Source organism: Atractosteus spatula, chromosome 4 (assembly GCF_055471065.1).
Source record: "Atractosteus spatula isolate fAtrSpa1 chromosome 4, fAtrSpa1.hap1, whole genome shotgun sequence".
In the NCBI taxonomy this organism is placed as follows: Eukaryota; Metazoa; Chordata; class Actinopteri; order Semionotiformes; family Lepisosteidae; genus Atractosteus; species Atractosteus spatula.
In genome coordinates, this window is record NC_142709.1 from 6503966 (window position 1) to 6520972 (window position 17007).

At 37.0% G+C, this 17007-nt stretch overlaps 1 protein-coding gene across 5 annotated transcripts in view; it reads left to right on the forward strand.

Annotated features, from left to right (window-relative positions):
* LOC148835739 (sentrin-specific protease 7-like) overlaps positions 1 to 10817 on the forward strand; it is a 36876-nt gene extending 26059 nt beyond the window's left edge. For 4 of the 5 annotated variants that reach the window (XM_088914931.1, XM_088914929.1, XM_088914930.1 and 1 more), the window contains 10 exons: positions 1224 to 1354; positions 1804 to 1920; positions 2416 to 2535; positions 3554 to 3646; positions 5493 to 5698; positions 7201 to 7265; positions 7618 to 7661; positions 8188 to 8256; positions 9267 to 9414; positions 10337 to 10817. In XM_088914931.1, coding sequence (XP_088771057.1) covers positions 1224 to 1354; positions 1804 to 1920; positions 2416 to 2535; positions 3554 to 3646; positions 5493 to 5698; positions 7201 to 7265; positions 7618 to 7661; positions 8188 to 8256; positions 9267 to 9414; positions 10337 to 10471 — 1128 coding nt within the window. In that variant the 3' untranslated portion in view covers positions 10472 to 10817. Of the gene's footprint in view, positions 1 to 1223; positions 1355 to 1803; positions 1921 to 2415; positions 2536 to 3553; positions 3647 to 5492; positions 5699 to 7200; positions 7266 to 7617; positions 7662 to 8187; positions 8257 to 9266; positions 9415 to 10336 lie in introns of those variants that run through there. The other variant, XR_016091009.1, reaches the window with a different exon arrangement.
* The last annotated feature ends 6190 nt before the right edge of the window (positions 10818 to 17007 follow it).

Below are 17007 nucleotides of genomic sequence, written 5' to 3' on the forward strand. Positions count from 1 at the left end.
TGTTTTAGTTGTAAATTTTAATTTTCCATTAAGTAACAGAACATATTTATCGAGGCAAGAGTTTAGAAATGCTTTTGGGTCCTTTTGATTATTGCTGGAATTAATGTTGGTTCTTTTCCCAGCCATCTGGAAAACTGGGATTGGTCCTCATCTATCAGTTAAAATCAGCAGCATCAGCTAGGGAGAAAATATTAACATTCCCTGTTTGATGAAACCAGGGGTAAACACCACTTATTATAAAGCCAGCTGGCACTGAGAAAAATAAGCCACCTCAGCCTGCTCATTAGGAGCTGCCTTTCTTTGTGATCTGTGCTTTGATTTTCTGTGGTCTTCAGGAGAGGCCATCAACAGGGATTAGGCACTAATTACAACAAATACTTTCAAAAGGGATGCAAATTATTGCATAACATTATTTATCCCCTAGCTAAATCTAATCTTGCATTTTTAATAGAAATTCTCAAGGAAATAAGTTACCATCATTCAGCTAAGGAAAATGTGATTAATAACATAATCACATTTTATTGAAATTGGTAAAGATATCCTTTCACTTAATGAAAAAAATATTTAGTGCATTATTTGCTGATTGTTGTTTTCCAACATTAGCTTGAAGCAGTTGATGGACTCTGGTGCAGTGAGGGAACATGAAAAAAAAAGCTTTGGAAATGTAGTTGAAAGCCATGCATCCAGGAAACACATGCTTTGAATATTTATTTCAAGAAACAACATGGAATCTTTGCATTTCATTAGATGAAAAACCTTTTATGAATGCTAATATAGAAATAATATTTTGTTCTATTTTGATATAGAAAAATAAATGGTTTATCCATTTACATTGCCCCGTTAGTGATGCCCTGTTAGCCAACTTTCGTGATGTGATAGGGAGGTCATTAGTCCACATTTTGGTAAATTGAAGTTACTGAGATGGCTTTGGACCTGAAGGGCTGGCAACTGGGTGAATTCAGACAAAAAGAGATGTATGAGGAGCCACTGTCCCGCGTTCAGTAGCTTTGTGCTGACGCAGATGTCTGAGGGAGGTATGGAAATCAGCAGGAAGGTGAAACAAGGACAGTTATTGGAGATAACTGCCAGCATACAAACATAAATATGTCTTTTTGAATAGAGAGTCATGAATGCCAAGTGAATTGCAGCTTAAATGGTTATGAAATGAAAATTCAAAACATTATTTGAGGTGGGAGTGAAACCTTGTGCTTGTGTACCTACAGGAGGGTGCCAGTCTGCACAAGCCCTGCTATACCCTTTGTCACAACAGGGTAAATGACTCCTATTCAGTGTCTGTAGCTGCAAAGCCAGACAAGTGCTGGAGCCAACACAGTTACAGAGGACCACCTACAAGGTGAGATCATCACTCAGAAAAGCTGGAAGTCTCTGCAGACATCATGCCACCACCACTCTCAGTGTAATCAAAGTCTTCATAGTCACTTGGTGTGAAATGTTAATTAAGGGAAAGGTTCTATTTTTTATGCTGAACCTTTTGATTGGGAATGCAGTATGATTTGGAGTTTAAAATGATTTGAATTGCTGCCTCTTACTGTGTATCACATGAGTATTAAAACCGACCAAAGAAGTTGAAAGATGTATGATTTCCCAGTAACGGTCATAATACGGGTTACAGTTAATACTAACTGAAAAAAAAAACATCCTTTACCACTATGTCTATCTATGTGTCAATAGAAAGAAAATGTTTTATATGACTTTTTTATGTATTTATCTTCTTGTCATTGCTGTAGGTTTTATTTAAAAATAATTTATATGAATGCACAAGGCCTGTCATCCCTTTGGCAGGTTAATTCTTTACCCTCCACCCCCATCCAAAGGAGGGATTGCCGTCACCTCTGAGGATCTAGAATGCCTGGACAATGGAGAGTTTCTGAATGACGTCATAATCGACTTTTATCTCAAGTAAATACAACACAGTTTCCAAGAGCGTTCTTTTTCTGTGGTGCATCACTGACTTGATGACTCCACAGAAATATGTTTGATTCAGAGATCAGGTTGATTTGAATGTTCTTATCTTCCTTTCATCTATACAGAAGCTGTTCTTTGAAAGTCGTTATCTTAAAACAACAAGTTTGCATGAATCATTTTGCCACCCTAGATGTCTTACAAAAAGAGTTGAAGCCTTTCAATAAGTGCATATGAAAATATATGTGAGGGTCAGTACAAAAATAATATTTTTTATTTTAATGATAATTAAGTAGAGCAAAAGGTGTTGCCATGGTTTCAACCCTTATACATCCAGTTTTAAGGGGATATATTGTATGTATGTTATTTATCTGTATTCTAGAACTACTACATCTTTTCACAGAATTGAAACTGCATTCATTTTTGCTGTTGTACTGTTTGTAACATCTTTGAGTTCGTGTGTGACTGCATACCTTTCTTCCTTTTTGTCAGATATTTAATGCTTGAGAAGGCACCAAAAGAGGTGACAGGGCGTGCACACATCTTTAGCAGTTTCTTCTACAAGCAGCTCACCCGGAAAGACACCCCCAATGAAGAGATGGCCAACATTTCGTAAGCAGGAGACCCCAACTTCTCAGCTTTGAGGAGCTGGTTTTTCTATATCAAGTGCTTGAGCTACTTCCGTGTACAGTTGCTCAGAAATATGTGTATCTGCGTATTGCGCAAGAATGCATATATAAAATTTATGTAAACATTGTGAAGCTTTGTAGGTGTAGGTAGGAGCATCTAACTTACTCACTAGAGAGCTGTTTGGTGATACCCTGAGATGGCATGAAAGGGCGATTAAGAGACATGAGAATGTTCTCCTGCTGGCTGCTGGAAAAATCTGGCTCTTTATTAAATTTGTATCTATCTTGGGACTCAGCAGGGGAAACCGTCAAATATTGTTGAAGGAATTTCATTAATTTGTTTTCCCTGTTGTGTTCTTGGCTATCAGTACCTCTTTAGTTTGAGTGTTTATTCAAATAGAGGTCAGTGGCACATGGTGAAAAGGTATACAGTTCATAACTGGTTGCTTAAAAAAAACTTGGATTCTTTCAGAAAGGTGTGGAGATTGCTTTGATTGACTAACAGCTGAAACCCCACCGTGAATGCATGGTATCAGTTTAGCCAATTTGCCCACTCATGTAGCCACCACACAGTCCACTATTGGCGCAGTTGTAGGCAGACACTTGCACTGACATATAGCGTACTAATATGCAGGATTTATAATACAAGAGTCTTAATATTGATAAGTCATCATGTTTCATAGTTGTGAAATCAGATAGGTCATTTAAATTAAAGGATAGTTTGAAAAAAGCATGAGTATAATTGGAATTATATCTGTGGAGTTTTAAATGTGTTTAGGCCAGCCTGATAATATTTGATGTTTCTTTTCAGTAACATTGCTTTGACTTTCTTAGTCTGAGTCTTGTGTTAGAATCACTACTGCTGGCTGTAGTTCTGACGTTTGATGCAGTTCAGTTCATTGAAAAGGGTAATCTTGATTGTAAATAACAAATCTGGTCTGCAGCTAATCCTCTTCCTTAAATGTACAGTTTAATTACAGGTATATACTGTTTTTCTCCAGGGCTCAACACCGGAGACACCACAGAGTTAAGACTTGGACTCGGCATATTGACATCTTCACCAAAGATTTTTTGTTTGTGCCCGTCAATCAAAAGTAAGTATTTCTTCTTTGAAGCCATGTACAGAGACAGTACATAATCTGTCAGTTGTGAGAGTTAAAATAGTATAGCATCTAGAATGGTGAATTTCAGCTCTACTGCTCTATGTCATAGCTGGAAAGAGAACAGTTACATGTGTTTCTCCTTGTTCATTCTTAACATACAATGAAGAGGTGAAGCTGGAACCCTGTTGCACAATATTCTCATTTTTATTTTGTTTTTCACATTTCCGTGAAACAGGGATTGGAACTTAGGCTATTGTACTGTACCTTTCTTTCGAAACACATAGAAGACAATGACCATAGATCATAATTTGTACTTGTGAAATGACCTACAATGAACTGGCATCACATGTAAAGAGGTGCACATCTATTTCTGCCACTATGTTATGTTAAAGTTCTAATGTTTCTAGCGTGAAAGTTAAAATTCTGTGGTAAACTGAAAAAATAATGAAACTTCACACAGCATTTACTAATCAAGATCATACTGCACCATAAAGCCAATCATTTTCCCAATTCTGATTAGATAAAGAATAAATCGAAACATACAAGTACTGAAATGATCTTAAAGGCAAGATTTTTACTTGTGGGTTCCTCTAAATTATGTTATTCATAGCATTGTACAGTAGTATGCCAAAATATTAAAAACAGAGATCTAAATACTGACATCTTAAAAGCCTTAAGTATTGTTTAACATGCATTCCCTTAGGAACCAGTAAAAGTTTATTCCATGCTGAAAAGAGAAGAAAAGAAACACAATGTTTCGGCAGTGGAGCTTTCTTCAGAAACCAACAGGAAACATTGTGTTTCTTTTCTTCTTTTTTCAGCATGGAATAAACCTTTACTGGTTCCTTTGCAGCCTATGCATCCTGACGCAGCTACGTACTTGAACTACATGCATTCCCTTAATTGCCTGCACACCAAAACTGCCTGGGAAAGACACTGATGTTTTCTCTCAACATATGTTAGGAATTACTAAGTTAGATTTATGCTTAACTTTATATACACCAGATAGGACACTTCATTGTTCTTGACCTTCCTTGTCGTTAAGAGACATCTACATACAGTACATTCAAACACTGTATGTACTGTAGATGTTAGCAGCTGAAAACAAGCAGTTGTTGGTATTTTGAAATTTACAAATAATCTGCAATTTCTGGCTCAAGTCACCAGTGATTTTAAAGGTTTTTAGTCTGACTGTTGAGTTTCTATTACAGAAAGGCAAAAGGGCAAATACAGCTTATTCAGAATAAGAACAAAGGCTTCAAATGAGAGGTCGTTTGTTCCATCTTACTTATTTATTTTATTTTTTTTATTATTTAGCTTGTCGATCTGGCTATCTCGTCCAGCCTTTTTGTTCAGGATGAGAGGTATCTGCTTTAACAGAATATCTGTTACAGAATGTTTTCCAAGATCCTGTTTTACTTTTGCTCTTAGGATAGTTCTCTAGGGTGTGTGATTTTAAATATTCTAAGGTAAGAATGTAATATATGACTACAGTTGCTAACATGTTTTGATACATTCCATCTCCATCAGTTTTCCTTGCACATTTATTAAGAATCGTATTAGTTGCTGATCTTCTTTTATGACGTTTTGTCTCTTCTTATTGAATCATAGTTCACTTCAGACAGTGGTAATTATGATTTGTGGTCAATCAATTAGTTTAAGACAGTGTGAATACTAATCTCTGTAAGGGGTAGTATATTAAACCATCACAAACCTATATACATACATGCAAACCAGTGGCAATATTGATCTTGAAAGCATTTGCAAAAACATGACAAACGGCCATTGTCTGGGCTTTGGGTTCAGTGTGCTGAGTTTTTGGCGCTGATGCTTTCAGGGCTCACTGGTACCTGGCTGTGATCTGCTTCCCTTGGCTAGAGGAGCTGCGACACGAGGAATGGAAAGGTCAGGCAGCCCACATGACTGGAGTGAACAGAACCTGCCAGGCCCGGACTGGGCCACATACATCTGGGGCTCACAGGATAAACGGCTTCTCAAACACAGCCTCCGTGGAGGGCAGCAAAGACTGTGAAGAGGAAAAAGGTAGAAAGTCGACTGTTCTTTTCTATTCCACTGTATTTCTTCATCAGCTGTGTCCATCACATGTTTTTAGGTTTGTCATGACCCCTGTCTTAACCTCTATAGATATATATATAGGATACACATATAAGGTAAATACAGAAGACTGGGATACATAATGAATATAAAAATATTTTGACTTATGAATTCCTAACTTATTAGTGTTGGAAACAGCGGTAGTCTTGTATTGTACTGGATTAAGTGTAGTTGTTAACTTTGTAAATATAGACATGGCCTCATTTCTGCATAGTAAAGTGCTGTGTGTTCTGAAATCAGTGAATGGGATTTTTATTGGAGTATTAAGAGACTTCCAACAGCTGGATTCACTTGAATTTTTACTTTTTATTGTTCCTTTGGCGTGGCACATATTCTTCCTGCGTTAAAGCTTGTAAAAGAGGTCGTTCTGTACTGTTCTGTAGGTATTGACAAAGAAACAGTGTTGAAAGAACAATATACACTAGGAATTAAGAAATGTTTTTTTTATTTTTAAAGAGGGATAAAAATGACTCAATCAGTAAATTCTGTAATGGTTCTAACAATATTACATTTCTTGTTTTATATATAGTGAAAACATTGTGAACACAAAAAAGTCATTAAAAGTATAGATACCAGAAAACTATTGCCAAATTAAAAGAGACAACTGAGATAAGTTTGCTATGAGTTATTTCCAGCCTGTTGATCTTTACATGTAGGATTTGTATAAGATATTGTTGCATGTTTCTGTTTTCACATTTATTATAGTTATCCCTCGGATAAGTGTTATTTATTTTGTAGTCAGTTTTGTCTTGCATACTTCATGAGACATTTCAGTCATATTTTTATAAAATGTTTCTCCTTTATTGTGCTTAAAGATTGTCATAAACAGGTCCAGTCAGAAAATGTCTCCCATAAGACAGCATTTGTGCAATGTTGCTTCAATTTTACGCTTAATAAAATTGAAAACTTGTAACAAGGCGGCACTTATCACAAGACACTTACATTTGAAAGCTGGCTAGAATTTGGCACCAATGAGAAAAGACCATTTTTATCGGAGCAATGCGTTTCTTTCCCTGGCCAAACTTGTCACTTACAAAGACCAAACTATTACAGAGGCTACTAAAATATATGTTATTTATCTTGTTTTATTTTCAAATAAAGATTGCAATATTCTAGATGTTCAAGGGAAAAGACGACCAATATAATGCTGAGAGTCTTTGTTTCAGTATGTTAGTTAAGAAACAAATTATGGTAAAATTATTTTAAAAAGCTATCTGGAAATGTTATGATTTAATTTGACTGGCTAAATAAGGTTAGAATTCCCTAGCATTTCAAAAATGTTGTAGTTGTGGATTTATTTTGAAAGGCCTTATGTCTGAATCGTTTATCCATTAAAAAGCTTGCAACCAGAATATGAGTAAAGGCTTAACCATAAAGTTGAAATGTGCTGCTAATAGTTTGTTTTTGTTGCTGACTTTTTGTTTTTGCAGGTAAAACAGAAATTTCCAAAAGAGGATTGTCAGCTTCATGTTTGCAAAATCTTCACCGTCTTCCGGTAATGCTTAACCTCTGTGTGTTTAAGACTGTTATTTTAAGAATTTATAGTTCATATTAGTTTAATTCACTAATATTTCATATTATAATATTTATGAAAATATACTATAAACATAGTATTAAATAAAAAACACTGCATTGAAACAGATTAGATTGTAAGTTAATTCTCATTTACAGTGTATCCTGTTTATTGGTTTAAAGGGTTACTGTTACTGTATTTGCCAAAAATTCCTTGTAACGTATAATTTTTGAAGGGACTAGATAAAATACTCTTGTGGTTCTGTGTTTTTCTGCCCTGTGATGAATTACAATTTTAAGAAACGCATTGTTTTGTGCTCTTGTCTGTTTTGTAGGAGTGTACGCAAAAGACCTGTCAAAGAGATAAAGTGTGTAGGAGGTGAGAAAAAAGTTGACATCCTAATAGTAAATTGAGATCATGTATTGAGTACCAGTATAAGAGCCTCCTAATATTTTGTAATTATTGTAAGCTTTTGTTTTTGATTTTCAGTGGGAATGATATAAAGATGCAATTCAAAATGTTCCCCACATCTAAATTAAACATCTTAATGTACTTCTGAATGTACAAACAATGATCTTGTAACTGGTTGCTTAAATGTTTTTAATAACATTAAATTGACATAGAAGGTTTGCAAATTAGGTGAAAAACAACGAACTATTAACTAGTACAAGCAGGAATACCACTACAGTACATGCTAATGTTATTGAAAGAAATGTGTCAGACTTGATTACATTACAGTTGTGTTTATATTTTCATTCCACCATTTTCTTTTTTTTGTTGGAATTTAATCCTTAATAGGAAAGGCAACGTGGAATATGGTTATTTTTAGTGGATGTTTTATTTTTAGACGTGCTCTTCGATGTCTCAGAACTGAAAAAATGTCTCTTCTGCGTTTATCATTTAGACCTTGCATTCTTATTATGGATTCTCTAAAGCTGTCGTCACACGATCGCACGGTGAAACTCTTGCAAGAGTGAGTACGCTTCATGTTGTCCCAAAAAAGGAAAATTTAAAAATAAAAAGAGTTTTTAAACAATGTACATTTTCACTTTTTTGAGGAAAAACTCTGTGGGTTGTTGCTTGTTAATGAAGTCAGTTATTTTCTGTCTGTTCTCATGCTGCAGGAGCAGATTGACTTGTGTCTAAGATGATTTAATTTGTGTTGACAAGAATGATCTCTTCCAGCATCCTTGTCCTTACGTTTGTCCTGGAGAGCCTTAGTTCAGTAAGTCTTGTCAGTCCCCCATGTCTAGTGGTCTTTTCAGCAAGATTTAACAGAACTCTGGTCCTCTGGGGGTAGTTTCTGTTGTAGTGATTTCTAAATCCTAACGTTGATCCAGATCACAGTTAAATTGTTCTGTGTTTTTTTAAAACTGATGATTTAATGTCTGTCTATAAACCTTGCTGGATTAGGGTTCTCCAGGAGCTGAATTAGAGACCCCTGTCCTAAAATGGACCTGAATAAAATGCTTTGGTTCAGATTGTTGCTCTACATGAAAAGCAATAAAACAACAGTATGATGCAGGTAAATGTGGAGGATGAGATTGGAACTTAATTAAATTGTTTTTGTTTTTACTTGAGATTAGGTGGCTCTTTCTCTGTTTGTTTACTGTGATCAACAAGATGGTACAAGGTAGTCAATATTCAGCCTCTCTAAAGCTGAGGAACTTTGTTCAAGCTGAGAATCTTTGTTCAAGATGTCATTGTTACATTTCCAAAGGGAGCGAATGCTACTTTAGTGCTTGTCTAGATTGAGATGTTCTTATGTATTAAGAAATATTCAGTCAGTCTTTCCATGTTCTAACAGTAGATCTTGAATATTGAATCAAGTCTTGTCATTTACTACAGTGAAGTTGTTGATACACCTGTGTAGATTTCCTTATTCCAGCTATTTGGGAAAGCCGAAAAGACAAGCGGACCGGAGTTGATTTTTCTTTTCTTCAGCTCTGTTGTGACCTCTATTCTGTGTCTGCTCTGTGTCAGGTATCTGCAGGTAGAGTGGGAGGTGAGGAGAGGCACGCCCAGGGAGTTCACCTCGCAGGTGGAGGGCTGCCACTGCAGCGTTCCCTTGCAGAACAACAGCAGCGACTGTGGCATTTACCTGCTTCAGTACGTGGAGAGCTTCCTCCAGGTAATCTCAGGCTTCACTGTGCTGAAGCTACCGATAACTGATTAGTTAGAGCAAGAACCATCTTGTACTCCTCTTGGAGAAAGCTCTAATGTTATATGAAATAATTTCTAGGAGCTAGACAGGGGCCTTTTCAACTCATTCACTGCCTGCCAGGACAAAAGTTAGCCAATGTCTGAGAGCTCTGCACTATGCTTGGCGATTTTTGTCAGCAGAACACGCATGCTTTATGATTTGTACATCTTATATCAAATCAGTTGTTGCAAGTGTTTACCATTTATATAAATATGCTGGAGCATTGAAATCTTCTATTTTCTTGTAACTGACATGATCACTGGTAAAGGGATATGTCAAAGTCTTATGAATTTAAATGATGGCGTCTGTAGTGATGAAATGTGAAATTTCACTGAGCAGAAATTTTATTGCATGTGCAGTCCAGCCTTGTTACAACACTACTGCGGGGATCAAAGTGTTTTGTGAGATATTATATAGCAACATGTGTGGTACAGGAAGTAGAAATGACTCCTGCAGTCCTGCAAAATCTTGCCCAGTGCATACACACCTGTCCACTAGTGTAGGCTTTTTTCACTGTCATTTAAGTTTTCAAAAGTGGATTGACATCTGCTACTTTATTTTAATAATGTGAAATGCTGATAATAAACATTGTTTAAGAAAATTGTTTTGGTGGTTAGTATATCTAGCCCTTTTGAATGTGGTGGTTGCAGTCAAGAATTAAATATTTTACCTGTATTGAAACTGCATTTTTCAAATTGCAATTTAAGTGTGCAGTTTGTAACTTAAAAAAGTTAGCAACATATTTGCAAAACAGAAGGGAACATGCGGCACATAACGACTTCCATGAAGTTCTGAAAGCCACTCCGTGTGTCACATCAGTGTTAATCGAAGTCTGTACTTTTGCTCCCAGGATCCTGTAGTCCACTTTGATTTCCCTCTACTGCTGGAGCAGTGGTTTCCTCGCCAGGAGGTGAACAGGAAGCGGGATGAGATTAGAGACTTGGTACTGCAGCTGTACAGCCAGCAGAAGAACGGCAGCCAGTGACCTCTGCAGCAGACACTCACACAGACAGAGCACAGGGCTACGAGGAAGCTACTGTGCAAATACAACCCAGTGCAAAACAGGAACATACTGTGGCCTCCAGTAAGCTTAAAGTGGAACCAAAATCAAACCTAAATGATCCCAAACTGCAGTTCGGAATGCTTTAAGTTATTGTGTTAATATTGTACATATCAAAACATTTTTCTCACTGGATTTTCCTTTTAAACTTTTTTTTCTCAGCTAAAATGATTGTCTTCATTTTGTTTTAATGTTTTTGTTACATTTTAAGTTAAAAGGCATTGTAATAGTTTAAAATACATCCTATATTTAAATAAAAATGTAGATAAAATGCCAGTGGGTTCTTTGAAATGTGGAAGTTCTCATTCACTGGGTCATAATATACTGGGTGGAATTTGTACAATGGGAGCTATATGATGTGTGAATATGGAGTGTTTTTTTCATTGGTATTATAATTATTTTTCCTAAGGTAGGTTCCCTAGTGCTCCAATGACAATTCCCAGAAATACTGGTATAATTAGAAACTGATCTGAACAAAAGGAAGCTACCTACTGATAAATGAAAAGTGCCTAGGTATCCAGTCATGAAAATGTACAGTACGTTGACAGAGAAATGAAGTGCTGGTGCTGACTGAATTGACATAACCACTTATTTGCGTTGAATGTTAAGAAGTGCCAACCACTATTTCCATTGCCTGAGTATGTTTTAGATTCACTGTTATTAGAGATCCTACCTGCTGTCAATAAAATGGACGGTAGGTTTCTATCAATGAAGTTCATTTTTTAAATGTCCAAAAAAATAGAATAGCTTTTGAACTAAGCACTTATGAAAATTCAGTAGGTCAGGATTTTAAAATCAAGTTGAGACGATCTTACAATGACCAGGGGTTAACAGTCCCATTTAACAATTTGCCTGTGACTTTATAGAGTACAGTTTATGCTCTGTATATTAATGCACAAAAATATTTTTAACATTAATTTTAAATGAGTGCATAAAAAAAGTCATTGGCACAAAGATTTCATCTGTGAAGTTCTTTGTGCTAAAGAACATCTCCCCATATCATCGAATTTCCAGCACCCCGTCAGTTGGCTTGATTAACACAACACTCAGCGTAACACTGCCCAGCGCATCTCTTTACATCTGTCAGGGGCACAGCATTCACCAGTGACCGGAACCACAAGAGTGTCAGCCACTTCAGGCACTGGGACTCTTGGGGAAGGGACTCAAACTGGAGCTACTGAGGCAAACTGTAGTGTTTTCTGTAGGATAATACATATTGTTTTATGGTTTAAATTTTACATTCACTGCATATAATGCCTAGAAGCATACCTTTTGCTGTTCTGGGAAGTAAAACAAAGTGAATAGAGTTTACGTTGGTACGGAAGTTGATGCACAACTTGGGGATTCGGATATTCTGTGAAATTGCTTAAGCATCGCTTGCTAACCGGACACAGAAAGCACAATCCTCAGATTGCATCCGTCTGCCAGTTTGAATTCCACCTTCTACTGAGGCTGGCAGCTTCTTTGGATGGATTCATTCTGAGCTGCAGCTGCAATGTACATTTTCACAAAAAAAAGACGAAAGTCTAGGTTGTGGCTTCAAAGGACGTTCTGTTTACTAACTTGAAGCAACCTACAGTATGAGTGGAATCTTTTAAGTAATGGACCTAAGAATACCCCTGATGATTAATCGGTTTCAGAATCTGAGCTCCATAACACTTCCTGCTGTTCCCCAGCTACGGCTTGCCAATATATGGACGAGAGTGTGAATGGTCTTTGTCTTAATTACTCCACTTTCTAAAGAGTAACCTCTTCTTATAGTAAAATAACCTTAAGAGGGAGTGAAACAGATCTGTTCTGGTTACCATGGTATATCGACAAACTTTTCTTGAGTCAAAGTGTGTATAAAAAATATCTTTAAAATGTGTCACTAATGAATGAAACAGTGGAAGTTGGAAAAATCGCAGGATAGCAGCACTGGTTTGTAAGGTTTGCAGATGGTAACATTTCCTTTCTCAGAAACCTGAGGTAGAAGGCTAATGTTATGTGTTAGCATTTGGTTGAACAGCCGTGGCTGTCAACAAAGATGAATCACAGAGAAGGAGCATATGGGCCTCAGTGAGAGGATTGGAGACAGATTTGCGGTTTTCCTCCCTCTCCAATCAAAAGGAATGTCAAACAAAGCATTTGTATCAGAGATAACAATATTAAGGCATTAGAGTTCATAAGATTACAACCCAGTACCCAATGGCTGCAGTTGATCTCAAAATGCTGTGCAGAATTTTTACAAATTGTGTCCACGGCTGCAGAAATGTTTTTTCTCATTTGTAACTACAGGTCTGTTCAAATTTTTTAGTACAACTCTTCTACAGGCAATATACCATGATATACTGTGAGAGAAGTGTTTGCAACGGCAATTTAAAACCATGATAAAAGATCCTTACAGCTTGCTAAGAACTTAAAAAATGTAATGTAAGCAGCTAGATTTGATCAATGAAGTAGTGCACATGCACTACAAATATCAAAAGCAAGCAATAAACACTGTTACATAAATGCACTACTACATTGAAATGTAACATTTAATAGAGAAATTTGTATTCTATATATAATATATTTGGAGTGCCTTCCAAAAGTTTTCAGACTCTTCCAATGGTGTCCCATTATGTGTGATTACAAAATCATAATCTACACAATATTGTGTTCAAAACCTGAATGTTCAAATTGAAGATTCCTAAGAGTAAGATACATTACAATAATAAGTCATCACAAGCCACAGTGGAAAAACTGCAAAATGTTGTTTGAATGAGCATTCAAATCCATGATTTCAATATTTTGGTAGAAGCAGTCTTTTTGGGTGAATCTGCACCAACTTTTCACGCCAGCTTGGTATCGTGGATGTCCATTCCTCTTGGCAGGTTTGCTCAAGCTCTCTCAAATTGTTTGTCTCTATAGGATTCACGTCAGGACTTTGACTGAACCAAAGACATTCCCCTTCTTTTCCTTATGCCAGTTCATGAGGTAAGATCAACTCGAGCATAGCTTGGGCCTTGTGATTCAGATCATTCTCCTACTGAAAGGGAATTTTTTGTCCCTAACACATTTTCTGGTAGGATTTGAAAATAATTTGACTCCATCTATTTTCCCCATCGGTCTTGACAAGCTTCTCATTTCCTGCTGATGCGAAGCTCAATTATAACTTACTGCCGCCTTTACCATGCTTGACAACAGGGCTAGTGTTGTCTAAGTAATGCGCTTTGTCAGGTTCGCATCAGACGTAACACTTAGCATTTAGACCAAAAAGGTCAAATTTTGTCTCTTGTGACCAGAACGTTTTCTCACGTTCGTCAAGCAGTATCGTAGGTGTTTCCTTGCGATCCCCATGCTGGATATGAGATTTTCTTTTGAGTTCGACACAAGCCCCCATTGTTGTGTGGCTGGGATGTTGTTGACTTGCAGACATTTTCTCACATCTCAACCACAGAACTATGTAACTCTTTCAAAGTCATCGTTGGCCTCACGGTGGCATACCTAACCAGTGTCTTCCTTTGCAGGCTGCTCAATTTGAAGATACAGCCTGATCTAGGCTGTGTTTGGGTGCCTTCCATATAATAATTGACTTAACCATGCTCAAAGAGATCATAAGGTTTTGAAATGGTTTTATACCCTTCTCCTGTTATGTTCTTTTATGCAAATATATCCCTGAGTTGTTTTGAAAGCTCCTTGGTCTTCATGACAGAATAATTTCTTCAAATTCACTACCTAACTTAGGAACTTTACAGAGGCAGTTGAATTTATTCTGAAATCATGTAATCTGCTGTAGGTTTGTCACAGCAAAGAATTTAAATACTTATGAAAATACAACTTTTCCATTTCTCTTTCATATTAATCTCTTTACTTTGTTCTTGTTGTTTTTTACTTGGAATGTGTGGAATAGGTTCTACAATATACACAAATATTAATTCTATTTCAACTCATTATTAGTGCAAGCCCTAAAGTTGAGAGTATCTCCTTACATTTTTGTTGGCCCTAAAAAATGCATCACAACCTGATTTTTTTTTTAAATTGGAAGAGTTAATTGCTTATCATCTATTAAACATGCCACCAGAGAAATTATTCCATGACTTTGAATTGCAGCCTTCATATTTGTTTAAAACCACACCAAATAAACACATGCATGGAATTAAAAACTTACTAAAGGCTATGTCTAGAAGAACTTTCTATAAAGAAAACATCATTTCATATTTGAAACGTTTTTATTCCTGTGATATTCATTGTGTGATTTCTGCCCTTTTTCAACCTGCACGTTTGATAAAAACAGGAGAGTCTAGCAATTTTTCACTACCGGAAAAAGAGAAATTTATGTCAAAATAGTGCAGACTACCAGGAATACCTTGAAATATTTTATAGTGTGGTGTGGAGAGTTATCAAGGCCAATATCCATTAAATTCTTCAGGAATGGCCCCTGCTAGCATTGTATTACGTTACAGTGACATGGTTAATCTGCTCTCTGAGCTGCACCGTAAGATTAGTCTTCTTACAATCTTAATGAAGATAAGATCGCTCCTCCTCGGTCTCTTGTTAATCCCCAGCCATCTCATTGTTTCCAATGGCCACCGGACCCCTGGGCATTAGGAGAATGCTTGAAAAGGGGATCCGAAAGAAAGGTGTCTTGCAAAACCTGGTCACCATCCCCCTTCACTTCAATATATTTGTAAAGAAATACGGAACAGCTTCATTGTTCCAACTTCATCTTCCAACGTTCCAAAATATCTGATCACACCATTAAAAAGGCTGCTGCCACTAACGGCGGCCGAGATCTGGATATTCTTAAGGAACAAGTACACGATGTGCAATCGCGACTTCATTTTGGCAAATAGCTTGGCTACTATTGGGAAATAAAGTGAAAGAAGAAGAATCGCCGGGCTTTAACGAGAGCTACTCAGAAGTACATACATTCTTGGCTCCTAAACTGAGCTGTTTCAAGTCCATGTGAAAAATATAGAGCAACTAGTAATTATTCTGATGCCCCTTTATTGTCAAATACTCTTGTTCAACTTTTTAAAACATTGACTTTGGGCAAATACACTCATCTGAAATGATACTGACTTGAACTTCCACTGTTAACTTAAATGCGTAAGAAGGCAATTCAAAACGGGCTAGATGATCCGAATAGCCTCATCTGATTTGTAACTGTTTTATGTTTTTAACTTCACTGATATTGAACTGTAAAAGATCAAAGTACTGTAACAATGTGCATGGCAGCCTGTAATTTGTTTGACTATCTGAGAATAAGACAAAGACACTAAAATTCTTAGGGACAATTTCCCTATAATTGTAAGTGACATTATACAGCGAAAGGACCAGTTTTGGTATTTGTTCAAACTTGTAAGTGACAGGTTTTGTTTTTAATTCTTACATACACAGTTTTATGTTTCAGTTAGTAATTTATTTCTGAGCACAGGTTTAAACGAAGAACATAAGTTCTGTTGTTTATTGAAGGCAGAACTTTCAGTAAAAAGCATATTTGCTATACAAACCAGTAAAAGTTCACTGTGTTTTTATTACTGAAGGCACTGGGTTAAGGTGCATATAACCTTCATCATGGTGAAGGCCACTGGATGTCTTTAAGTGCAAAGTTCTTACTTTTAAAAGCTAAACGGCCTGTAAAACCATAGCAAGTCAATGGGCTTTCACGGGCGTGTCTCTTTGAAACTCACGTCAAAACTGTACAATGTCATTTGACATTTTGAGAATGTTACTTCCTGACTGAGAGGTGCTGTTGTCTCTAATGTCAGGGTAATCCATTCATAGACTTCTGGGAAATGTTGACCCATGAAAATGGTACAATACAGACAATAACTATGAAGAACTGGATTAGTTAAGAACTAAGTTGGTCTGAAAGCCTTTAGATACAACAGCTGTCTGGTAGAGGTGTATTTCTGGAAAGGAACACAGCAAAGAGGACTCCATTCAGTCACCCCTCAGCCTGCTTACTAGGGTGTTGCAGCTGCTTCTCTGTCTGTCCAACTCTTCACCATTTGTCCGGCTGAACAGCCAGTCTCCAGAGACATGTTCCTCACAGGGTCCCAATATTTTGCATGGGGGAAATAAGAATTTTCCCGAGCTCCGGAAAATGTCAGACCAATCGGTTTTTTCCTGTCTAAATCCTGTCTTCACTCCGCTGAGCCCTGCGCTTGCTGAACTCACGAATCATGTGAGAAGTGCGAGTGGCGCTGTGAATGAGCCCCAGGTACAAGAACAGGATGCATTCTGTCATGGTGTAGAGGTCCACGTATATAAAAAATAAAGCCAAAAACCAAATCTCGCAGCGTTGCGAATGGGTTATATCTGAGTTAATATTTGATACTCAAATATATGTAAGAGCCAGGCTAGAATCAAGGACAAAGCTCGTCTCTCGCCACATGTCATTTTTTTTCCTTTCCTGCAAGCCACTTGAGCAGATTTCCAATGGGACTTAATACTATTAGTTGTGGCTACTGGGGTCAGATAAGGGTCTGCCA